Raw genomic sequence first — 27,415 nt, 5'->3', positions numbered from 1 at the left:
AATCCTAAACATCCACTGGTCAGATTATGTGACCAACACATCTGTTCTAGAGCAAGCAGATGTCACAAGTATTGAGGCCATGTTACTGAGAACACAGCTGCGATGGGCAGGACACGTCTCAAGGATGAAGGACCACCGCCTCCCTAAGATCATGCTCTATGGTGAACTTGCCACCGGCTGCCGCAAGAGAGGAGCCCCGAAGAGAAGATACAAGGACTCCCTGAAACAACATCTCAGCCTTGGCCATATTGATCATCATAACTGGTCTGCTCTGGCCTCCAATCGGGAGGCCTGGAGACACACCATCTATAACACAGCTGTCTCCTTCGAGAACACACGCAGGATCACTCTCGAGGAAAAAAGGCAACGCAAAAAGAACCGTGTATTGCAGAATACACCATCTAAGGAGTCTTTCTGCTGTGCCTTTTGCAATCGGATATGTCTGTCACGTATTGGCCTCATAAACCACCAACGTGCCTGTAGCAAATGTGGATAGAGCCTTCCCAAATCTTCGTTTGTGAAGCCTCGCCATGACTTAATGATACAGAAATATCTGCTGCCAGTTGTCTTTAAAGAGCAACACAAATTTAAATGAACCACAAAAAAGAATGAGAAAACTGTGCAAGCATTCCAGTGTATACAGAATAAATAATCTTTTAAAGAAACAAGTAATTTATAAAGGTATTTTGTAGCATTTATAATACAGAATTGTAGTGGATGAGTGTTCCCTGCCACCTCCCATATTTAGATAAATAAAAAACTAAATACTTTTGCATGTTACATATGTTTTCCTACACAAAGTCTTGTAAAAATACTGGTATTTTTTTTCATCTGTCTGATTTTTACATGGTGTTTAGTTCTGGGGTGGATTTTTTACCTTTCTGTTGCTATGAAACCAAAACCAATTTATAGTCAGAATGAAAAAAATAACTAAATAACATTATTTCACACCTTTAAGGATACCACAACATACACAAAATATTTAAAAATTATGGTAAAACAAATGATAAATGAAAAATTAAAGTTTTATGTTAAATGTTCCTGGTAAAATGTATGTATGTTATCTTTTAAATACCTTCATAAGCCATTTAGTGTTTTCACATTATCTAGTTCCAGGAAACATGAAAAACAATGTTGGAACAGAACAGATGAATCCATTTTAGATATACTTTAGACATGTTTATTTTTAAAAGAAAAGCAGACAAAATACTTCTGAAATATTTGAATAAAACAGTCAAAGAGCATTTAAACACCAACAATTCAAACTCAGTAAAGTTTTACTAAACACATTTAAAAAGCAATCCAACTACTAAATTATAAATAAACCCTCTCAAACACTTATTTAAATGCAAAAACATTAAACACAGTTGATAGAAATACATCTAGAAATAAACTCTTAAGTCACGGTATCACTTATTTCAATACTGTTTTACCTAATGTACAGTTTTATCTGTAAGACTGTTTTCATTACATTCTTTGCTCCTTTGCCTAGCACTCATCACCATACAGTTTATTATCCCCACATTTTTATTCACAGTTTTAAAAATAAAAATTTAGTAGCACAGAATCCCAACATCTCTGTGGGAATTATAGCAGCAACATTTAAAGGTTAAAGGTCAAAGGAATGTGACAAAGGCCATATATATCTGTAACAATCCACATCGACATTATCCTAACTGTCATCATCATCACTACTACTGTGAGTCATAGTCCACTCTTTGTAGGCCTGTCTTTTCTGAAAGCATGGTAAGGGAAGAAGAAAGCAGAAGTATTAGTTTAGAAGTAATGATTTGTCTGGAAAGTTTGTTAATTAAAGCAAAATAAAATCCCGGAAAACAAAGAAATTCTGAAGTGACATCCTAGTTTAGGACGCAGTATGAGTGCATGAAATAACCTATATCCTATTTCCTTTAATCAGCATATTCAATCTCTAAATTGCTATAAGAAGTTTTACTCCAACCTAACCCTGTAATCTGTTGAAAAGCTACAATACAGTGACTGAAGTGGGACCAGTCACCAAACCTACATGCAAAGAAACAGTGCAAAAGGGGAGAATAATTATTTTCCCCACAAGAATATACTACTCTATTCAAACTGTTTCAAATAGGGAACATGCATGCAATCCACTGAGTTCCATGCAAAACAAAGTAACAGCTCTGGAACCACAAACATTAAGAATCAAAAACATTAGTATGCTTGAGAGTTAAATTAAGATTAGGACACCAAACATCCTATAGCAGAATTTAATGTGTGGGAAAAAACAATACTACTTTCTGATTTGACTGTCAACAGGGAGAATTATAACCCTGCATGGAGCTTTGAAAACATTTCTTCAAGAGCAGTTGGAACCATACTAGTGAAAACTGATATGAAACAACAATTTTTCAAGTTCAGTTATTTTCAAATGGTGCTGCCATCACAAAATATAAAAGACAACACACAGGGCCGTGCTTTAATGTTTTTGTAAGTTAGATAATGGAAGGTGGTGGTACTGTACTCGACCATACAACACCGAAAAATTAGAATTACGTATTATATTGCAAAATTTTGTAAAGGCTTCTCAGGAAAAAAAAACAAAATACAAACATGTACAAATTTAAGAAGGAAAAGCAGTGTACAGTAATGAGAGAAGTCTGCACATTAGAGCTGACTGTTGTTTGTGAGCCTTTGTTTTAGTGGTACACTTTAAAACAGAAAAGAGGATGCTTTCAAATATATTTTCTTACCAAAACCAAAAAGATTAGTAACAAATTTATGCCGTTCATCAGTAGTAGCTTCTAACTATCCTCTAGTTAAGGCAAAACTGCTTTATGGCACTAGCTTTAAATTGGAGAGCACAAGTTAAAGCTATCTCCTTAGAAGAAAGGCAGAGGCATAATATTATCAAAGACCTTTCATAGTCTGCTGAACTAGATCACCAGTAAACGGTATAGTGAACACAGCTAAGGTGCTACAAATAGGGCAGTCCTCTTCCACCAGAAATGAGAGACAAACTGACAAAATGCAGAAGAAACAAAAATAAGTGTGGAACTTGACATGAAACAAACAGCTATGGCAATACTCAAAGTGAGTCAAAATGCTCTTCCAAACGCTACTTCATTCTTACCTACTTCTCCTAAAAGGTTATTTCTGTATGACATTTTCATGGCACACTGTGAATCCTTTTATGCGTATTTTTAAAATTCTGTTTAGATTCAGGCAATCAATAATTACTGCTTTATTTCTTATGCCTGAACATTTCTAAAAAGCAGGTTTATTTCTAACAGAGGAAAAAACAAACTCTGTAAGCTGTGTGTGTCACAATTGAAATTATTTCTCAAATTTCCTTAAAAGGCAGATGAATCATTAAAGAATAACTGCTGCTTAGCATGTTCTTCATGCAAACAGTATTCCACTTCATAACTGTTTAGGTTCTTTCATGGCTTTAGTATGACACAAGTACAGCTATTCCCAGGTTCTTTAAAATGATGTTTTACATAAAATTGAGATTTAAAAGTCACTGTTTAAAATATGTATTGTAAAATTACTGAAAAAGTATCTGTACTTATCATCACTGTTTATAAAAAAATGAAATTTAAAGGCATAAAACTTTTTAATTGCACATTTAAACTTTGTTCTTCTTTCAAAATGCACTGTATCTTGCACAAACTGCTGTAGATACACTGATAGACATTATGGTGTCTTCCTCAAGAGTTGTATCACAGCAGCAAGTGTATCACAGTTGTATCCCTAAAGTGGTCATAGGCCTAAGAAATTAAATGAAACTTCTTGACTATTGAGTTACTAGGTATGGGCAGATTGGGAATTTAGGAAATGGGAAATTCTAAAATATTTATTTTAATGTAAGATGAGTTTAAATGTATGTCAATCTATCTCTCTTTTTTCCTTCACCTGTAACATTTGACTTCCAGTTCCATCTCTTAATCTGTAAGGTCTAATAACTCCATCTTCACCAAAGAAGCGAGGTGGGCGCAGGCTTATCACATCTTCTGATGAATCTGCAACTCTGACAATAAAACAGATTACTTCAGATATGTATCAATATCTCTTCTCAACTATAATATTTAGCCAAGGCTCTAAATTATTTCGCATACAAATTAAATTCAAGTCCTAGTACAGCAACTGTTATTGTCTATATATGTACTTTTGCAAAGAAGTAGACATCCTGTGAAACAGTAACAGACTCAGAAATCTGTTTCAGAAAATCGTTATTAGCAAACTAGATGGCACAGGGCAGCACATGCCTGTAATACTTAATTAGTGTCTAAGTATTGTACTTAAAATCTTCAAAATTAAAGACAACTGTAAAATACAGAACTTCCACTCTGATATGTTTCTTGCATTTCTCTTGCATTTCTCTGCCTAAGAGTTTAAAGCGGAAAACAAAAGAGACTGGCAATCTTATGGTAGCAAAAGTGATCTAACTAAGAACAGAGCCATTGAACTGCCGTATTCAGACGAAGTTACTAAATGCCTCCTCAAAACTGTTTCCTACTTCTTTATACATTACAGTGTGAGATAATCTTCAGCAATGAATTCATTAAAGTGAGAATACCAAGTATTCAAATGCAGTCTTAACACAGTTCTCAGTCTGAACGACCATGACAGATCCTAGCATAATCTGGTGGTCTTGGAACTCATCTCATAAAATAGTAATAATATATAAAGTAACTTTAGATTCATCTGAGAAGTCTTTTTTATCTCCTTATTTTGGGAAGAAGTTAAAAATCAGCAATTGAAGGAAATCCAATCATGAAGGCTTTTAAAACTAGTTTTTTCAGTAATGCAAGAAATACCTGAGATTTGTGGCTATTTTTTAAATGCTGTCAACTGTGTATTTTGTTAAAGAGCCACCTATTTATTATGTAAATAACACAGAAGTGACAGGAAGACACAATGTACTACTGGTACTACTCTCTGTTTCATTCCATACGTTATCCTGTAGACTTACTTTACTTACTTTTTAATACCCTGAAATGTGCTGCTTGCCATGTCTATGATTCCACCAGTAGGCCTAGCTACTGCTCCCACTAAGCCTTTTCCGACACCTTTAAAAAAACCAGCTGCTCCTTCTTCCTGAGCTCCTAAAAGCATTAAGAGCAATAAATCATTATAAGACACTGAGTTTTTCTTACAATCGTAGCAAACTTTATTACTATTTAAATACAACTCTTATTTGATACACAACTACACAGTCTCCATCCAAAGTTCATATAAACAACAGGAATATAAAATCAGCAGGAATATAAAATCTGGGTTTTATATCTCAGACTTACAATATCTCATCAAATATGAAGAATTTACCATGATGTGAACAGTTAATGAAACAAGACCCAAACTTACCTCTTATTGGTTTTGTAACTATTCCTGTTATGCCACTGACAAAACCCTACCAAGATAAACAAAACAGACATTACCAAAAGGCTTCCAGGTAATATTTTTCATTTTTAGCATTTTTCTTTCTATTTCATTGATGAATAGGCTCAAAGTACATGTGTTGGGAGTATTCTAAAATTCACTCTGAGCTAATAGAATTAGAGGCACATGCTTCACAATTTCTACCTTCTCTCCTACCCTCTTACATTTTTCTTTAAAACTATGACTCAATTGAGGCTATGTATTTGCAAAACCACAATTAAAACTTAACAAAAACCTAACTAACTAAAAAAAATTCAAAACTAACCACTCTGGTGACTACAACAAGCCCCTTGTTACTTTTGCCTGCATAAAATTAATTGTATTTTTTTCCTCCTTACAGAAACTAATCCTTTTCCACCACGAGTGATACCCTCTCTCAGACCAGTGGGCTGTTTATTCATAGCTTCTCTCCTTTTTTGCTGGTAATCCTCATCCATGGTTATTGCAGCTACTCCTTTTGCCATAGCACCTGTGATTCTTGAGGCAGCACCTGCTAATCCACCTATTGGAATACAAATCAAATTAAAATTCCAATGCAATTTACAAATACTCAACTCTATTGCTGACTATTAAGCAAACTACCATCACAATGCTGAAACTTACCAACAGCTCCCCCTACTAGTGCTTTAAGTCCTAGTGCCATTCCTTCTATAAATTCCTCAGGACCCTGGATGGCTCCCTATGAGAAAAAAGTGACATATTTATGATAAGCTTCAAATAGTATGCATTATATATTTTTAAATCTTACTTTTTTATTGGGATTTATATGTAACAAAGAGAACAAGAAGATAAGACTGAGCAATAAAGTGTGAAAGGGGCCACAAAAGCCCCTGTGAGAGAATGACAGACTATTTTAGAATACTAATTAATTCCGTGAATTCCGCTTATTTTACGGTGAATGGAAAAACGATCAGATTTATTTTAAAGTAAGAACCGTAAGGAACAGTCATTTGTGAGTTAAGTTAGATGGACTTCCCTCTCTTCATCTCACTTGAGTTTTGCAGGCATTTTCACTTGAAATGTTGAATTCTAAATCTAAATTTAAAACCTGAACAGGTATTAATATAGATTTTCAATACAATTCCTATCTATTTACTTCTACACTACATTTCATAAAAAGGCAGCAGAGATTTTTACCTGGTATGGTTCATAGAAGAATGCTTCTACTCCTTCAGACAAGCCTCTTATGAATCCGAAGGGATTACCCAAGACATCAAGGCCAAGAATAAGAACATACATCTGTTTAATAGCCTAAAATAAAAGAGTTTTTAGTTAAATATTTACTAAATTACACTGAAACAAAGGCAAACAGTGTAGTTTAGAAAACTACAGATTAGAAACAGTGAAAGAAACATTTGTTTAATATAAAAACCGCAAAATTACTTGGAAAAGTAGTAGTTGTACTAAAAAGGTGAGAAAATCAGTCAGTAAACCACACTAAGTCAGTCAAAGAAACAATAATACATAAAAGCATTTCAGCAGTAACTGTTGTTAAAGTTACTGAGATTTTACAAAGCCAACATATTACATAGATTTCTCTCATACAACAGGACAAACTGTGGTCTCTTTGTATATGCTAAGAAAATTTTGTTGATAGTCGCTGCAAAATGTTGTAACTGCATCTATATGAAGTGTAATTTGTTCTAAAAAAAAAAAGGTTGCACGTCTCCTAAACGCCAAATTTTCCCTCTGTGAAAAGTAAGGGAAAGAGAACAAGAGATAACTCATTTCCCCAGTCAAAATACTGTATTGATTTTTTCTCCTTTAAAGATAGACAGAGCACTAAACTAAAATGTCCCAAGAATCCCTTATTATCAATAGTGGATGGATAGATGATGATGACTTCTTTCATGCACAAGTGTGTGTGTTGGATTCTCTCCACTGGATGACAGGACTTCAACAGTATATAAAAGCCAAGAAGGAAGCAAAATTCATATGCTACTAATGTCCAAGAAAAAGCATTAATATTTTCATGCTAATTATGTTCTATCAGAGCTGCATTGTGTTTGCTTCCCCTATCCATTCCAGCAAGCTGCATTGTTGTCCATGTCACTTCTCCCCAGTATAAAGGAAGTAAAATTTAAATAAGTAATTGTTTCATATGTGTTTATTTTACCTTTGTACTTAGATATAAGTAATTTTACTCAGTTTCACAGAACAAAAACACAGAGTAGCACTTGCAAAATATAAATTTACTGGAATATTCTAACCTGTTTTGAATAATGTTTTACAACTGCTGATTGGAGCTGTTGTGTAGTACAGAAGTGATACCTGAGTTCAAAGAATGACAACCTAAAAAAACAGGAAAGAGAAAAAGTAAATCCTTATTATGCAGAGCAAAATAAAATCTAACATACGTAATATTGGTATAATCTTTGGGAGTGATCTTTACAATCACATTTTTAACCTACTTAAAAACAATATCTTGTACATCTGTGAGGGTGGCCCCTATACTCTTCAGCAGGAGATTCAAGGACTGAAGTGGTATCAGTTCATTCTTTCCTTCTTCTTTATTACTATCTTCTCCACCCGTACTGAGTGAAAAGCTTAAGTGTAACTAAAGGATAAAAATGAGATGGGGAAATAACAAGGTTCATTATTAAAAATATTATATTTCTACCTTTATAATATTTTAGATTATTTAAAAATTGAGTTAAGACATTCCTGGTCTTGACTGAAAGCAGTAACTTTGCAACAGAGTATACAAATACACCATGAGGTCAAAAAAACTCCACTGACAAAAAGTCAAACTGAGTAATTCAAACTACCTTTAAGAAAACAGGAAATGGAAACTGCTTATTCATGTTTTCAGAGAAGGTCTCCGGATTCTTTTAGCTTTAATTTAGGTTTTTAGCTTGTTTTTAAAATATTAGGTTTCTGTAAGTTATACCCAAAATCAAAGCAGACAGAAAATGATAACATAGCATGATGTCCAAGCAAGATTAATCCTTTATCAGAACCTGAAGCCCATTTATTCCATCCTATTTCCTCTATGCAATTTTTTTTGTCCAATATAATTTCTAAGATCTCACCAGATACTGCAAAGAGGTGAAACTAAAATAATTCTTTTATTTATTTCCTATGAGATGGAGATGAGATTCTCTTAAGTACTGCTATAGAGCCTATAAGATACTATCACAGCTTTAACAGTGTTTGTTACCCTGGCTGTACATGTTATTCAGAAATTACTTAAATCTCCAATCCACAACACACTGTCTGCACACAAACTAGAGAATTTTACAGGGAAATCTTACATAAGAAGAAGAAAAATCATTACTCATTATAAAGGAAGTAATGGATAGGAATGAAATACTAAGGTAGTGGTAACAATGATAGCACTTTCCTGGGACTTTTTGTTTTGATCACCTCTATATGTCTTCATTTCCAGTGCCTATTATCCTGCAGGAGACAAATCTTCAGAGAGCAAACACACATTGTAATGTGAAAAAGGACTACCTTAATTGGAGAGATATGAAAGTATTCATACAAGCTGATTTGTGATGTATCCATTGATGACACACTCATCAGTTCTTCTTGGAGACATTCAACATCCTTTTTGAAATGTTGTATCTGTAAATGCATTTCAAATGAATATTACTTCAAAAGTTGGAATATATAAAACTAGCATGCATTTGTCACTGAGACACAATACATTGACTAATACTGCTTATACTTTCCTTTGTACAAATTCCTCTCGTTTACCCTGTATTGCAAGGTTTTGAAGCCTTCTTTCCATAGCATTCAAGATGAAGATAAAGGAAAGAGCTTATTATCTGTCTCAGGCAACAGTAATTAAAAAACTCACAGCTTCATATCAGTCCTAGACACACAGCAATTAACCATTGTTATGGACACAGAAAACCTTTTTTTTTTTTTAATACAATTTGACTAATTACAACTTTAAAATCTATTTCTCTTCAAACAACAAAAGGTCTCTACCTCTGGGTCACTTGGCAAATCAGTCCGTGTAAACAACGCAACAAGTGCATACAGGAAGCCAAGATCTAATCTGAGATCCATCTCTTGAATCAGGACCTTAAAATACCTATAAATAAAAAAAAAAATATTAAGGATTCTACAAAAATGCGTAACACTTAATACAGGATATTTACGTCACTTATGTATTAATTTCAGGTATAGGTTTTATGGCGGCTTTTTCTGGTGTGGGGCTTTTTTGTAGTATTTTGTTGTTGTTGTTGTTTTCTTTTTTGTTTTGGTTTGGGTTTTTTTGAGGGATTCATCATTACTGGTGAAAAGAAGGCCTTCCACAGAGGTGTAAGATAAACACATTTCTGGTAAACAGAACCATCTTAATCACGTAGTGGCATTTAACACTCTACATACCACCACTAAACAGATTTCTTTTCTAAATTAAAGAAGACTAAAATCTGCATTAAAAAGACACCTAAAAATCCTTGCTTTGCTCTGCAATTATGGGGATAGCAAAAGGCATTGAGCTTTCATCTCTCTTAAAGTGCTCTGATCCTTCCAAGAATGAGTTGGTGCTAAAATTACCATTCATTATGTTTGCCTCTACAATAATTTTAATTTTAAAGCTTGATTAAACATAATCAATAGCAGAAGAGATGGAACATGTCAAAATACTTACTTAATATGAGATATTTGTGAATGTCCTGCAGTTCTCATGACAATACTGACATCAGTAAATGGTTTTGGTGCTATGAAGTTGTAAAATAAAAAGAGATCAGCACAGACTGCCATATGTTATACATAACTTTATAGTTTTAATATGAAAATGTCATATACATTCAGAGTTTTTTCAATCCTGTAAAGCAGGATTACATAATGGATATGACTGGCAAACAACTAAGTCAGGGAAAAGAGCAGGAACAAAAAGGAATGGGAAGGCAAAGATGAAATGGAACATCGAAATGCTATTTCACTGACCTCTTAAAATGCACCATTTTCATTTAAAAGCAAATTAATACTGATATAATCTTAGATCGATATAATTTCCTTCGGTATGGAATAAGATTTTCCAATTGCTGATACAAAGATACACACTAAATGACTACAAAAAAACCCAACCAAAAACCAAAACAGAAGAAAAAAATAACAAAACCAAAAACCAAACAACAAAAAACCCCAAACAAACAAAAAAACTCAAAACTGAACAAAAAATTCTGCAGATTTATGCACTGTAGCTTGAAACTGATCATATTGAGAATGAACACCTGACATCCTATTAGCTTCTGCAAAAAATTAAAGCATTATTTTTTGTCTCAATCCACAATCCCTTTTGATATTCCTCAGATATTTCAAGTGAATTTGGTATGAAAAATTTAATGAAAGACTTCAGTTCATCACATAGTAGAGAGACACTGCAAGCAATGTCACTATGCTCCAAGCAATGCAGAAGTCGGAAGGTTAAATACAAAACAGACAAAATATAATTTTCCATCTACAGAGTCTATAAATAATTTTGAGTTTAGACATTTCTTTTCATATTAGTTAAGGTTATTTCAGATAGGTCACTAGGTCATGTACTGCATGATTAAGATATTGGAGCAGTAGAAAAATAATGGAAGACTAAAGATTCACTAAAGTCAATCCTCAATGCCCCACAACTCCAAATGCAAGCAAGACAGAAACAGTGCACCAGATTCACTATCATCAACATTAACAAGAAATCTATCTTTTCCTATTTTCAGCAAACTACTCTTCTCGTATATTAGTCAGCATTAAGTTTTAGCTGTGGTCTGAATGCAACTACCAAAACCTCATTTTAAGCCTGATTCGAGCATAACTTTCATGCTTATGCTCTCCAAAAGCAATGAATTAGTGTGCCAAAAAATGTGCTTAAAAGCTAAGATATTGATGGACAAAGGAAATTTTCTTCTGACTGTTAACTGTTGAAATGGTTTTCTGTGTATCTTCTTTGTAGACACAACTGCTTCCTTATCTCCAACATTAGTATTTGTGCTGTTATCTGTAGTCAGAAGGCTCAGACAGACTTCATCTGATAGAAGTGACATGGTTAACTTCAGTACAAATAAGTTATTTTGTCTTTTTAACTGGAAGGATTATGTTAAACTAGAACAACAAACCTGAATCCAAGGTGATGGACTTTGGAGGTTTAATAGGATAGAACACAAAGGGAAATATGGCTCCAGGAATCTGGTTTTGTATCTATTAGAGGGGTAAGGACAGGACAAGGTGCAGCACGTTAGCTTTTCAATAGTGAAATACTTTAAAATCAGGACAAACAAAAGAATTATGAACATTACCTGCAGCCTTCCACCAAACTGAAAACAGAAAGAAAGCTACTATTGCACTTACAAATATATCTATTTAAAAAATTTAATAATCCAATTCAAATAGTTTAGAAAAGCTTCTTTAAGTTGGTGGTCCACAAAATTAGGTACATGGTCCAAAAAATTTTTACAAAGGATTTGTTTTTAAAAACTTGAGCATAACAAGAAAAGAAACCGCACATATCTTTTTGCTGGTTACAAAGAAAAGCTCCAAGAAAAAGCACGGAAGATGAATGGCAAATGTTTTTTTCTGAACAGTCATAGTTATCTTTTTTCTTTTTCCTAGAGGCATTTAAGTAGTATTCCAAAGACTGAGAATCGCTGATGTAAAAGCCAATGATTACAAATAAATTGAAAACATGAGAAATTCAAACAATTCTAAAAATGAATCCAAGTTTCTATAAAAGTTGTTTTTTCTGAATAAGTAATTCACTACTTTCTGACAAGACTCACCTGTATCCTGTAAATTTGAATTCTGAAAGACTTCTGATGTGCAGATGAACTGTATTCCACTTTTAAAGCTGGTAGATAATTCCTTCTGATAGGAATTTCATTTGGTTGTTGAATTTTCATGTCCATTCCATTAGGAGTTAAACATACCTATTGTAATATTACAGAAAATTTGGTATGCTGTTTTAAAATACTGCTTTTTTAGAAATTTTGTTACAAATTTCAATAGAAATAAAATTACAAAATACTGCATTATTTGGGAGTTACTAGTATTTAATACACATCTTTCTAGAGGAAAAGCTGAGTAGTATAATGGTCTATGACTGAGATAAAAATTGGCTTTATTTATGCAATGTTTATTTTCCGATAACACATTTCTGAGGAGCATCTAAGAATTTTTCTATAGAAGAGGACCGAGCATTTGGAGTATAATGTGCTTCAACATTCCAGAATAATTTCTGAAATTATTTTTCAATTATATGTGGTTGAATGACAGTTGAATTATCCCATAATAAGCCATCTTAAAAATAGAAGATTTTATGCTAAAACAAACAAACTAATCCCAAACTAATACATCTACTGGTATAATACATAAACCAAAAGCAAAGCTTCCTTACTGTAGTTTTATGAATATTTACTATCAAGACCTGCAAAAATGTTATACCTCAATTTCAAAGTTAGAGGCTAACAACAAAAAGGAAGCTTTCAAATGTTTGTGGATTTCCTTCCAAATTTTTTAAAGACAGAGATGAAGAAGGATATTCAAATGGATTGTGTAAATTGATATATCTCAAATTTCACTGGAAGTCAGCCAAATTGATATATGATCTTTTTCTAGTGCATACATACAAACAAAAGAATTAGAGAACTATCAGTAATACCAAAACATTCGATTCCAACTCAATAATCTTATTTTCTGAAGGACTCAGCTCACTGTAGTCTTTGAATTCTTGTTCTAATTTTTCAATTTGCTTAACACTCATTGGTCTCCACCTTGACTTCTTCTTCGGTTTTGTCTCCCAAACCACATCAGAACTTTGAAAACAAAACAAAGGACCAAAAGAGATGTATTAGCCATTTCAAAACAAGTTTTAGCTACTGTAGCATGACTTTTAATAGGTTGTAACTGGAGAATGAAAAACAATATCATAAAGCACTACTGTAGTAAATAAAAGGGACCCAAATCACCCGCTGCCTTCTTGGTACTAAGCAGAAGCCAGACTCTCCAATATGATACAAAAAAGAAAAGTTAATGAGTCAGTATAATTCCATACTTCGATGAAGAGAGGTATGTAATGATATTTAAGGAAGCTCAATTGCAACAGCACTGCCATCCATTATTGTACAATCTCAATGTATTTTTCTGCTTATACTCCTGCATGTATTTTGGCATTTTAAATTTACTACAAATCAAGAAGTTTAAGTCAAGACAAAACACCTCCTGAACTGCCTCTTATTTTTGATAGCTTGTTTCTTCACTCATTCCATCTAAATCAATTGATGGTGACTTTGGTTTTCATGTTTCCTCTACCGATTTTATGGTGGGGGGTTTGGTTTTGTTGCTTGTTTGGGTTTTTTTTTTAAAAGTTATTTCTAAATCAATTCTTTTCTTTTGTCTCTGAGTTTTATTAATACAAATAATTAACCAACTTTAAAGGGCATTGGACTCTTTTCGACTGCTTCTATGAGAAACTATTGTGTCTAATTTCATCTTACAGTCACTCAATCACAGAATCAGCCGGGTTGGAAAGGACCTCCGAGATCATCAAGTCTGGCATAAAACAGGGGAGAAATCAACACTGTCAGGGAGGTGCAAGATGTTTCCTCTTTCCACAGATATGCAGCTTTTGAGACAGTCCACTAAACCCTTTTAGCTACATCTCTGTCTGTGTTCAGACACATCAATGGCAGAACCACCAAAATAAAAAAGTGAGCTAAAACACAAAACAACAGCTACAAAACAGAGTAATGCCTTGAAGTTGCTGGGAGTTTTCCCCCCTTTTTTTTGTTCCTTGTCTTTTTTTTTCTTTTTGTTCCTCCTAAAAAAGGAAGCTCAATTTCAGTACTGCCATCCATTTTCCCGGAGCTTGATATCCATTTAAGGTTTGACAAGAAAACAATACCAACTATAAGCATTGCTAGACCACTGACTATGGATGACTTCTTCCAAAAACACCAACACCAAAAAAATCTCAACACTACTATGAATCTAGGAAATCAGATGTCACTTTTAATGGAGTGTCTCCACTGTTTAGATATCAGAGCACAGTTTCTCAGGTGAGGGCACAGACTGGAATTTTCTTTGTAAATGACAGATGTGACAGAAGTATATGTGTATAAGAAGTTTTTGCTTGTTTATTTTACAGTGCAGTGCAAAAAATTAATCAAGAAAAAACAACCCTCACTCTTGCAACCTCATGGCTGTGAATATACAGAAATGTGTAGATTATGGCAATGATATGTAAGTGTCCCTTAACATTCTAAAGAGCCCTTGTTTGAATATATGATAGCACACATTTCTTAAACATTATATAATTTCTTTTCTGCTTCCTTCTGAAATGTTTTCTTAGGAAATCTAAGTATTAGTGCTCTGGATCACCATAATTTATCAATCAAAACTGAAGAGACCTATAAGCTGGTATTGCATCAAAATTTCCAACACAGAATTCAGCAACTGTTCCTGTAGTGAAGATAGAAAAATCCACTGATACAAAACTAACCACAGACCTTACCGCTTGAAATTCTATTATCACTTGCCAAACTACATGAACAGGAAATACTTCTGTTCAGCGTATTGGGAAGTTTGCCACACAGAGTTACAAGTATATATTCCAAAAATACACAGATACAGAAAGTATATGCATTAACATAAAACAGTGAAAACATTTCTCTTGACCAGGAAAATAGAGTGAATTCGTTCTAAATACTCTTAACCTAAATCTCTTGTTCCTCTTCCATCACAACCCAAAATAAAACTCACAGAGTGAAAATACCCAGAGTTAAACATTTTAAACCACTGCACACAAAATAAGTTACCTTGTAATTCCAATGTAGGACACCTCTTGTTTTAAGTAATTATCAACCAATGAAATTCCAACATCTTGCAAAGACAGAATAATTTCTTGTTCTGCTAGTTCTGCTTTTACACTTTCATATGTCAATTTAAACACATTCTCATCTTCAGTGATCAGGACAATACGCTGCAAACCTTCATAAAATGACATTAAATAGACAGCTTTTCTGCAATCCACTCTGAGTATTTCCATTTTGTCCTACAAACAAGCGAGGAAATGTTTTTAGAACTCTATTCATCATTTTACTCCACAAACAAATGCATACATCTTGGCAACATAAAAAATAATAGAAGACATTTTTAAGGTGCAGGAAAAAATTAACTATGACACTTTACAAGAGGCTAACACAAACACACACTTTTCAACTGAAGACAACGCTTACTGGCACAAGTTCTGGCAAATACAGTGTTGGTACTGTTCTGTGTCTGAAACTCATATATGAGACTCCTAATCATACTCATTAAATATGAAGTTTCATACATACACTGATGAACAGGACAATAAATTAGACGCCACTAAAAGGAGATTTCAATAATAAGCACACCTCTTTTGGAGAAATTTCCTCGGTTCTATTTCCACATTTCCATGTCAATTTCCTAGATCCTGCTGGGTCTGCCCAAGTATACAGTACTGCCTTATTGGGCTGAAGGCAGTCTTCCAATTCACTAAGGGAGCTAGAACAAAGTAATTTTAAATTCAAATGTCAACGAATATTTTGTGTTAATGACCTTCGCATTCTAGCATTTCAACAAGAACATTTTACTTATATTTTCAAATAATGAAAATGAAAACTAAAAATAGCATTACGCATGAAAAAACATGAACAAAACCATGCTCAGGACAGTTATAAAAACACGTATTTATACTTTGAAATACATACATATATTTTAAAAATACACACAGTAGACTTTAAATACTCATTTTCTTTCCCACTTGTGATTAACGGGGAAAAATAAAGTAGAAAAAAATTCCAGACAGTAGAGCTTAAACACTGAAAGAAAAACTCAGGATTTGTGTCGCATACCATTAATATTTCAAGATAAGAAATGTGGGTTCAAAATTCATTGTTTAGGAAAGGTTTCCCCCTATGATTTGCTGAAGAGAAAGAAGTGCAGTGTTTAGTATCTGGATATTTTCGTGCAAACATATTTTAAAATCCATTTCCCCTCATATACAGTTAAAAACTGGCAGACTTGTCCTCTACTGATGTCTAAAAGGGGGCTACCCCAGGAGAGGTAGTGGAAGGGTGCAGATCTCTTCTTGCTGGGATCCAGTGATTGGACACATGGGAATGGTTCAAAGCTGTGCCACGGGAGGTTTAGACTAGACATTAGGAAGCTTTTCTTTACTGTAAGAATGCTAAAATGCATAAGAACAGGCTTCCTTTAGAGTCAATGCCCCAAGCCCATCATTCAGCAAAGCCCTTAATAACATGCTTTTACTTCTGGTCAGCCCAGAAGTGATCAGGCAGCTGGACCATGATCGCAGCAGGCCCCTTCCAATTGAAATATGCTACTCTATTCTCATTAAATTTATGATAAGGATGCCCAAAATTCAGCTAGGAAGATAAAAATTTCTAGTCTTTACAGATAAAAGCCAAAGCAAACAATTGTATTTTTCAGACAAACAGGAAACAAACAGGATTTGACCAGCAGGTGTTCCACTCTTCAAGTAAAAATCTTTAAACAACATTGCCCTGACTGACTGAAAGGGAAAAAAGCTAGAGACTGTTTGGCTTTTAAAAAGATTTCAAGAATCCTGTAGGTATGCTTACTCTTGTCAGCACTGCATTCGTAGCTCACTTTTTACTTAATCTGCACAGTCAGCACCCACACAGGTCCAGAAAAGCCAAACACAATTCTTTGCCCTCACCAGGAATGTAGAAAGCAAGGCCACAAAATTCAAAAAAGACATCAGAGAGCTTCTTTAGCTCACAAAATAGGTTATTTACTCGTACAACTACCTAGCACAACATAACACTGCTAACAATACATTATCTTCAACTTACCAAGCAAGAGATTTTTGGGTGCTCTGACAAAATTAGACAGCCATTTTTTAAAAAAATAGGTTTCTTAAGAGATAAAAATAGGTTTCTTAAGAGATGGGCATGCTTACAATATATGAAGTCACAATTCACATGTCTCTATGCAGACGTCTATACTAAAACTCTTCATACATACCTTTGTCCATACTCAATAATTTCGTCGTTAGTATGGTTTATCAACAGAAATGGAGCTGCGCCATCATGGTAATCAGAAAAGGTAATCACTGTAGAATGTTCAGTCAGGTTAACATCCACTGTAATTCCTCCAAGCTATCAGTTGTAAAAATTACTAGGTAAGTAACAATGGAATGGATTTCCAGCAAACCAAATGTAATTTAAATGTTTTGAAAAACTTTTACTCTCGTAAGATAAAACCATCAAATAGTAAAACAAACAAGCCATTTTACCTTATCTTCAAAATATTTCCTTGATCTAACTACTAGTTAACAAGTATTTCACTTAGTAATCAAAACTGCACAAGTTTCGTACTGTGAAAATTCAGGCTAGTAGTAGAGGAACCTTCCCTATAGAATCATATGCATTAATGCCTTCAAAAACATTCTACTACTAAAATCACTCACATATTTAAGAACTACTACTAGATGAGACTACCTGCAACATAAAAGTAAATTTAGTGGAGTCAGTTACTTTTCAGAGTAACTTATACAATACTTCTAGAGTGACAATACTTGCAAAACAATCTGTGTTTCAGCTTCTATAGAACTGCTTCCCAGAGAAGCACTTAAACAGAATACCTATTTATATCTGTGTGTACACACACAGGAAAGAGAGCATAAGAATACATTTACATAAACATAATCTTTTTCTCAGATAAGGTTTTGCAATACTTGATTGTATGGGAAAATAAAGTTTTGAGAATGGAAATGAAACAGTTATTTATACTGTTTTACCTAATTTGCAAAGGCAACCATTTTTACCTTGTTGTCTAAATGCAGTAGGAGACAGTTTTCTTGCTGATCAAAATTTATCTTCTTTGGGGGGAGATCAGAATTTTCAACTCTAACAAGCAGTTTGTTGGCATCATTTTCAGGCCAAAAAGGAATGCACTAGAAAAAAACCCAGAAATTTTAAAGTGAGAAAACAAATTACATGTTAAATGGCATTCACTTTAGCCCGAAGTTCATCTACTAAAATTTTACCCGAAAGTGTATTGATTTGGATCAGAAACTATACTAAAACCCCTAAAAGTAATTACTTATCTGAACACAATAAATTAAAAGGAAGTCAAGAAATAATTCAAACTACAGTGAAGAAAGTGATGAGTTAAGGAGCTAAAAGTGGAAACAGTAAGACTTCATAATCACATGAAGTACATTTAAAATGGACAGAGTATATAAAATCCAGAGTATAAAATCGCTACAACAGTGAAAATACCAAGCTCATCCAAAAAAAAAAAAAAAAGACAAAACTGTAAAACTGTTTGTCCATTAACAGACCTGTTTCCAAATAAGTATAAATTACAAATCAATCTTCCAGTGACAATGAATGACAAAAAGGGCTATAAATACTCTCCCCAGGACATCAGCTACTAGCAGTTCTTTTAAAAATGCTTCACATATATTTAAAAGTGCATATACACACATATATATGTGGGTATACAATATGTATAAATAAAATATGAAGAATTAAGTAGCTAAATCAGAGAGCATGTTTTGCTATTCACATTCACAACTGAAATCGCTGCAAGTATGGATTTAACAATCTCACAGATAATCTCTCTTCAATAGTTTACTCACTAAATGCAGAAGACCATGACACAGAGAACACAAAAGTTTTAATTATAACTAATGCAAAGTTTCCAACTAATTAATAGAGTCGTGCCAAGGGAAGAAGACATGACTAACAGTAACTCTCAACCGGCAAGAGCCAAAGTCTGTTTAGATAGACCAGTTTTCCTGTATTTCAAACTGTTGACATGCAGCATCCAAAATTTCAGAAGCATCTTTCTCCAGTGTTGCTTAGGAAATGAGATGTTCATATTCAATTGCATCTGAATCCTAGACCTAAATCTTCAGTGGTGAAAGACTAGTTCACCAACTTACCATGCCACTAAGTTCCCTTTCCCATTGTTTCTCACACCACAGGAAGCAGAAAGACAAAGGAAAAAATATAGTTAAATGGTAAGATCAATAGAGTTTTATTTACATCAACATGTATCCCACAGACAAAGGAAATTTAAATTGTGTTGTAAACCTAGCATAAAACACAGCAAGTATGTCTCAACATGGAATTAAGGAAGCCCAGAGGAAATTCAAGGAGAATCCACCAAAAGCAAATAAAAGTTTAAAATCAAAACCAAAATACATATAAAGGATTGGCTAAACAAGATGTTATAGAATCATCCACAGAGAATTGAAAAATTAATTAGCTACAGAACATGACACAATGATATTGTTTTCAAGCCTTTTACCACACACATGATAAGTGCTTCACTAGACATTATATTTATTCAACAATCTCAATTTTACAACAGGATCTTTATATTTAGTAGTGGTGTTATGACAGTCTTCAGCAATGTCTTCTTTCTTTCTTTAAGGATATATGCTTATCAATTGTCTTGCATTATACCTAATTCAAAGGACACTCCTTGGCAAGACATTGCACACTAATCGCTGTCCAACAAATTCTACTGCAATTTTTGAAGAACAAATGGATTTTTTTGAAAATAATGACTGAAGTTTCAGATAGATTTACTGTTTTCCAGACAGGGAACATGTCCCAGAGGAGACTGGTTCTACAAAAGGATTGCTTTTTCCTCTGAGAAGACAGGTAATCTGTCACTAAGAAAGACGAGTGCACAAAAAAAGAAAAGCAGCATGAAGGACTCTGCTTAACTTAAAATGACAAAAAATAGAATAGGGGGAGCAAGAACAAGAGCAAACCAAAATATGAATTAACATTTCAACAAGCTGCTTGGTTTTTTGAAGATCAACCTAGCGTAAAAGAGTAATGTGAGAAATACTCAAATAAATCACAGGCATTAGTTAAAAGAATAATTCAGGTTAGCAAAATTGCAGAGTTCCCTATCTCAGGATCAGATGGAAACCTGTTCCTAGAAATCTGTTCTGGATGCCTACAGATAGACCAATAATGGCTTGACGCTACCTAGATTTAGAAGAAATAAGAGACACTGGATTGAGCAACTGAGTTACAAATGAACAACCCTGGCAGACCTATTTGTCACAACATGGACTTCTAGAGACTACCTATCAAAGGGAAAAATATCAACACAATATGAAAAGAGGATTTAGAAGGGAATACAGATTCTTCTATTGACCTCTACTGCTCCATTAGGTAAACTGCCACATCTAATCTTTCAAAAGTTATTAGGAGTGATCCTAAAATTGACAGCCTATCCTTGATACTTTATAACAGAAAGAAGATTATGATTAATTAGTACAATTACGAAACACCTGAGAAACAGTGAGATTTGTGAGACAAAATAGAAAATCCTACAGGCATATGAATAAAAGGGTTGACACGAGAAACACACAGGTTATGTAAGTAGCAATGTATTTCAACTTTCAAAACTATTACCTTTGAATAGTATTTGCAGAAATTCCAAAAGCTCCTATAAATAATTCAGCTTAATCAAATAACAACTCTATATCAACTATAAACCACAAAACACCAAGAAATAATACCATCTGACTATATTTTCTAAGAGTAAAAAATATAAGTAAGAATATAGTGGCATGTTGCCCATGCCACTACACATGAACCTACTGCAATTTCAGAGCTCTGTCAATGAACTAGATGAGGAATCATGCACGTAAAGAACACAAAAACCATGTAAGGCCAAACAAACACTTGGCTCAGAGGAACATAAGAATATTAGGAAATAGAAAAAATGGCTTATGGTAAACAGTCTATTCTTGAGTAAGAGCATTATTTTTGAAAAAAGTGATAAATGTTATGGGAAGTTGAATGGTCTTCAACATTTAAAGATCTAAACATCTTTATGTACATTCAACAAAAATCACAATAGAAATCACAATAGAACAACGTAACAATTTCATTAACTGAAATAATGATATTTAAATGGTACATCTCTAAGGACCATGTCATCAAAGATAAGAGGAATACTTAATGAGCGTATGTTGAAGGTACCAAAAATGTAACAAAAATATCTGCTTAAGATTTTGATTGAAAATGCTCTTTTAACTTCTGCATTTTGGTTTGCAAACATTTTTAGTAACCACCTGGAGTATTTGCAATGGCGACATTGAGGTGCTTGAGCGTCTCCAAAGAAGAGCAATGGATCTGGTGAAGGGTCTGGAACACCAGTCCTTTAAGAAACAGATGAGGGAGCTGGGATTGTTTAGTCTGGAGAAAAGGAGGCTCAGAGGGGACCTTACCACTCTCTTCAACTACCTGAAAGGAGGTTGTAGCAAGGTGGGGGTTGGTCTCCAAGCAACAGGACCAGAGGAATCAGTCTCAAAATTACACTAGGGGAGGTTTATATCGGATATCAGGAAAAATTTCTTCACTGAAAGGGTGGTTTGGCATTGGAACAGGCTGCTCAGGAAGTGGTGGAATCACCATCACAGGAAGTGCTGTGGGTGTGGCACTTGGGGACATAGTTTAGTGGTGAACATGGTGGTGCTGGGAAGAAGGGAGAAGTCACTCTTTTCCAGAAAGCAGTACTGATCACTTTCAGCTTTCAGAGACCTCCAACGCTACCCCAAACAGGTAGTGCCTTTCCTACACATTCTGGAGGAAGGCATGATGGCTCCAAGACTCAACACACATACAAAACATAATTGTGTGATACTGTAGTGCAAACAGCCAAGCTGCACACCCAGTCTGCAACAGTCTATACCTCATTTTCATGACACTTGGCCTTGAGGTCAGGGATCCCTCTCTAGAAACTACGTACTGAGCACTAAAAACCAGCAGTGAGACTAGTTCCAGAAGAAGAATTTTGAGCTATCTGAACTGAATCACGTGAGGGAATTTCTTCCCATATAAAGTTGCTTGATGTATACCAGATCAGACAAAATACTCTACCACATACCACTGCTAAACTGAACAGAGGTTTCACTGCCACTGCAGAGATATAATACAGTAACAGTACTGGGTTTTTTCTGACATTGTTTATGATGCAAGGTGACAGAGAAAAAATTCCACTTACAACGCAAACCAGGTTTACAGTATGTCCCAATGCAAGACTAAGAAATGGTAATAGAACAAGGATAATTTATTGAAAAAAGCATGATCTATTCAGACATTATCACTGAACGCATAATAGCTCACGTTTTTTATCAGTGAGTGTTCAAACCAATTTTTTTTCCTTAGAGACAAAATTGGGAATAGCTTCCATTATAAGTTTACCTGTTGCAAAACAAGGGGAATCCACTTTTCCTTGCCTTCTTCAGCTACTTCCAAAGTATATTTACTTCTATTTGAGATCATAAAAAATGGAGTGAAAGTTACAATTCTAGTAATATTAAAACTGCTGTTGTTTATGGTGACACCAACCTGTGGAAAGAAAGACACTGTTAGAAGTACACTTACTTCATTCATATCCCCTGGAAATAATGAATTTGAAAGATGAATCTAACATACTTGATATTCCTTTTTATGACTCTTGCATTTCACAGAACCATGACTTCCAACAGTGTCCAGTGAAAAATGATCAGACAGTTCACTGTCCGTTACCCTAAGCTGCACCTGTGAAGAAGCACCCTGAATTTATTTTCAATTTACAGTCACTGAAACATTTAAAATTATATATAAAGTATGGATAAACATAAATATAAGTGCATACTGGAAATACTGGTGTTTCTATTGATAAGTCAAGACATAAGTGCCAGTATCATCTCACAAATGTATTTTCTACCATGCTTAGTTATAAGCCATGTGGAATAAGCATTATAAGTGTACAGCATTCCAGTGAAAGCAACCACATAAGGATCCTTTCCAAAACTTATCACAACTAGAACTTCAAAGGTAAATCAACACACTCTTGTAATCTCTCTCATATCATTCATCCATCAGTGATATTCAGCATCAGAAAATTCATAGCAAGCGCAAATAGTGAATGAATCTTAACCTCAGCATTCTACAAACCCAGAACTAATCTACCAACCACCACTGCAAGCATTCATTTTTCAAGTACCGCACCGTTACACTTCCTACACAAGGCCTATGTCTTATTTGGAATAAGGACCTTTACTGATGCAGTTTAAATGGAATAAAAGAAATTCTTTTATTTAGGAAACACTTCTCAGTGAATTTTATTTCTCTCAAAGGTGAAAAGGTGAAAATCTCTTTCTTAACAACACCTTTGATGATGTAAACTTCTTAACCATATCTGACAAGACACTCATTTAAAATACTCTCTTTAGACAGAAGTATCATGTAGGTTTCATGCCCTCTACAGAGCACAGCATAGTGTAGATAAATTTCAAAGTATAAAAATACTTTCATACAACAACATGAGGTAGTACAGAGCTGCCAGGTTTTGCAAAACACAATACCTTGTTATTTTGGAGGAAGTTCTTAGGCTGGAAAGAAAAAAGGAGTGGCTTTTTGTAATCTGGAGGATGCTTGCGGTGAATACCATCAGCTTTGTATTGCAACATTCGACCAGTTTTATTAACCATCCAGTATGGACTGTGAATTGCTATAACCATCTGCCCAGTTCTGTAGGTCACATGAACAGCAATATCCAGTTCAGTCTTATCCAGCTCCGTGATGCAGTAAAATGTCGTGAAGCTGATATCAGGGAGATCACTTTTTATATGGTACTCACTCTTCCAATTTTGATCAAGATAGTTAAGCAACTGCAAATCTAGTTTTGTTTGATCCAAGACTGCATTATGAATCTGTGCTGAACTTCCTTCTTGTAGAGTGTCATATTTGTTCCCATTACCCTTTAAAAATAAAGAAACTGAGCAAAGGAGCAATGTACACTTAAAGGAATCACATGTAAAATTCATATCAACTTCTATTTTTTAGCTAGCTTTAAAAATTTAGATACAAGTTATTTAGGCACAATTTTAAAATACTTTTTATGCTATTTAACTGTGTTACTTTCTTAAACAACTACCTTAATACAACATTTTGCAAAAGGAACCCCAGTACATCATGGTCATCATATTTAACACCATCTGTCACTAAATTCAAACACACAAATATGCCTAAATGACAGTTTCCTCAAGACAGTATTTCCTTCACTAAATTTAAAGTTTTAAGAGACATTCAAATAAGAACCTGTTACTTCCATACATTTGGAATAGGGTAAAGTCTCTAGTTCTAGTAATTGTGTATTTGTGACAAAGTTTTATTATTAGTTTCTATTATTTGAGTCCAAATTCTAAATATTAATACCATCTGAAAAAAATCTGTCTCCCAACAATATTTCTATTACCCTGATCAGTAAGGAGTGGGACATAGTCATAGCAGATCCACAAAATGAAATGTTTAGTGCTGAGGAATCAATGTCTACACTGCATGTTTTATGTATTTTACTTGAGACTGGCTCTCATCTGGCACTGGAATGAATGCCTACTAGGAGTCAGAGTGCACCTAACTGTTCAATTTCATCTAGAAAGAATTTAAAGTATGGCATTAGCCAAAACCTGGCAAAAAGGCAGGGGTGTGAGAACTTGTTAAAAGCACGCTACTGCTGAAAGTCAGTGACAGGACATAAAATGCTACCAATAGGCTGATGCACTTATGTCACTTGAGGCAGTCATAATTCACAGGAAGAACTACACTGTTTAATTAGGCTTAAGTTGCACTTGCGCAACACTGTGAGTCTCTCACAGACCCAAACCTATACAGTGTTAAGTTTTACTTTGCATATATAACTGAAGTATGACTTAATACCACCACATTTCACACTCCTGTAATATTTCCTTTCTGCAGAAAGACTTGCCCATATAAGGTCTCTGAACTTGGTTCACAAATACTCTAACAGAATCCCTCTCTTTTAATTTCCATTTCACCCAGCTGGTAAACTTTCATATCATAGGTGGGAAACATCACAAAAAATTCAAGCATTAAGTAATTACCTCTACAGAAAAAGTTATTAGATAAGGAAGAAGATTGTGGAGAAGAACAGAAGGCCATAAATGAACAACGTATGGAAAATCCCATTGATCTTCTGCACATGAAGATGTCAATGAATCTTTTACAGGAACAATATTGATGATAAGAGAGTGGTTAGTTGACCCCACAGACTGGCATTTCCTTTGTAACAAACTGTCAACATGTTTTATAATGTCATCAAACGTAATTCCTTCACACATATCATATTCTCCATTCACTGCATTTTCATTGGCTAGTGGTTGCAAACTCAATATGGATCTGTAAATGAAAACATTTTTAGATACTCAATATGAGATTGAATTTTTCAATTATAAAAAAGTACTATGAAACAGGAACATTTTAGTATTATTTGGAAAATTTCTAGCAGTAATTCTTTCCATGCCTTTATCTTGATTAAAGGAGGAATCAAAAGGTGGACTGGATCGCTAAAGTTCATGTTATTGTAACACTGCAGGTTTTTTGTTCCATACAACCAAATTCTTCCTTTACAAAGAAAGGCATGTTGGAGATTCTTATGAAGAAGCTACTGAATATCCTTACAAGTGCTTCTCTATTCCTGTTCCAAGCAAAAGATCTGGATAAACAACTTACTCTTATAACAGATGTGCAGAAAGTGCCTTTCTTTTCAGACACATAAAGCATCAAGTTTATGGATTATTTACACACATGGCTTTTTTAAGGCAACAGCTTTAATCTAATACAACTGCTCCTTGACTGAAGATTTTTTGTTAGGACACATTTCCTTACTGCCTAGTGGAACTCATCTGTGCAATGAATCAGAATGTCACTAAAACTTATTAAAAGAAATATAGATAGTTAGAAATATTAACAAATCAATGAATCTAAGTAAAGTGTAACTTAAGTACTGAAAAATATACATGGCTTTAGTTGTGAAAAAAATAAGGAGAATATGTGCAGGAAAACAGAAGGGAAAAGTCTCTGTTATCATAAAAAAAATCAGCATCAAAGTAAACCTACCTACCTAAAACTTGGTGACAGCTCAGTTAAAATGTAAATGAAAACTCACTGCTGTTTTAAGATGTTAATGGATGTGCTAATAGTATAGCTATGCTGTAAGCCACGTTCTTCTAAGGTTTACAAATATCTACATCTTTAATAGAGTTTAAGTGTATTAGTTTCAATATTTTACTTCAGAATCACAAAATCAAAAGAAGACTTTTCAGAAAAACAAACAAAAAAAGCTGTACTACTTCATTAGACCTCACCTGACTAAGAAGAAAATCTGTACTGTGTGGATAATAATTACAAAATTATTCAATCCAGAAGCACCCGAACTCAGATTTTTAAAGTAACTTAGCTAATTTAACTTGTTCAGAAAAATGGATTTCAAAATATTTCCAATTCAACAATGAAATAATATTCTGTTTAACTCAGACTAGATGCCCTGAGAAGATCCTACCCAATAATGATAGCACAGTATTATTCCAGTATTAGGTAGCAAAGAGAAAAATTTTTTTAGCATAATTCTATGGATTCAATAATTCACAATCTATAAACATATTTGCCGATAAAGGAACAATGCAATAAGGTACCTGTAAGAGGAAAAGGGTATGTTGAATTCACTTCCTGGTGAAGCAGTCCCTAAGCATCTTCCTTCCTCAAAAACATTTAAGGGGATTGAAAAATGATTCCTTATCTGTGTGAAATAAAAATCCAGCAACATATATTAGGAAAGATGTAGTATTTTGAGAGCTCTCTCATTTTTTCGTCTTACCCATCTACCACTCAAGGTCACATTTCAGAAGAACTGTCTCTGAAAACAGCAAATCTTTTTAAATTATCTAATTTTGCCTTTTAATGCTATATTTTATTTATGAAATAAATATATTAAGTGTAAAATGCTTTTCAAGGAGAAACATAAGACCCTGAAAAACCAAAGACAAGTAAATCTATGATAAGTTTCCAAAGAACAGTCTCCTAAAAATGTAATAGATACAAAGGTATGTGGGTTAAAAACCATATGGCAGAAAACACATGGGAAGCCAAATGTTTAAGGTTAAATCATCAATGTCAATTATCATTTGAGGGCATGTAATTCTCTTCTTTGCAAACAT

General features: G+C 34.1%; 1 protein-coding gene across 1 annotated transcript in view; it reads right to left on the bottom strand.

Annotated features, from left to right (window-relative positions):
* The window catches only part of VPS13A (vacuolar protein sorting 13 homolog A), a 106,126-nt gene that overhangs the window by 14,057 nt on the left and 64,654 nt on the right, over positions 1-27,415 (bottom strand). The window contains 23 exon segments of the mRNA XM_017806120.1: positions 3,892-4,006; positions 4,961-5,084; positions 5,344-5,389; positions 5,757-5,920; positions 6,022-6,097; positions 6,556-6,669; positions 7,629-7,710; positions 7,830-7,975; positions 8,875-8,988; positions 9,358-9,463; positions 10,028-10,097; positions 11,487-11,568; positions 12,147-12,293; positions 13,025-13,178; positions 15,180-15,415; positions 15,762-15,891; positions 17,398-17,531; positions 18,200-18,328; positions 22,617-22,763; positions 22,851-22,955; positions 23,765-24,160; positions 25,304-25,598; positions 26,894-26,997. Of these exon segments, the coding sequence (XP_017661609.1) occupies positions 3,892-4,006; positions 4,961-5,084; positions 5,344-5,389; positions 5,757-5,920; positions 6,022-6,097; positions 6,556-6,669; positions 7,629-7,710; positions 7,830-7,975; positions 8,875-8,988; positions 9,358-9,463; positions 10,028-10,097; positions 11,487-11,568; positions 12,147-12,293; positions 13,025-13,178; positions 15,180-15,415; positions 15,762-15,891; positions 17,398-17,531; positions 18,200-18,328; positions 22,617-22,763; positions 22,851-22,955; positions 23,765-24,160; positions 25,304-25,598; positions 26,894-26,997 (3,216 nt within the window).

The sequence above is a fragment of the Lepidothrix coronata genome, unplaced genomic scaffold (assembly GCF_001604755.1).
Source record: "Lepidothrix coronata isolate B3197 unplaced genomic scaffold, Lepidothrix_coronata-1.0 Scaffold14, whole genome shotgun sequence".
In the NCBI taxonomy this organism is placed as follows: domain Eukaryota; kingdom Metazoa; phylum Chordata; class Aves; order Passeriformes; family Pipridae; genus Lepidothrix; species Lepidothrix coronata.
This window is presented reverse-complemented; position numbering and strand designations above follow the sequence as displayed.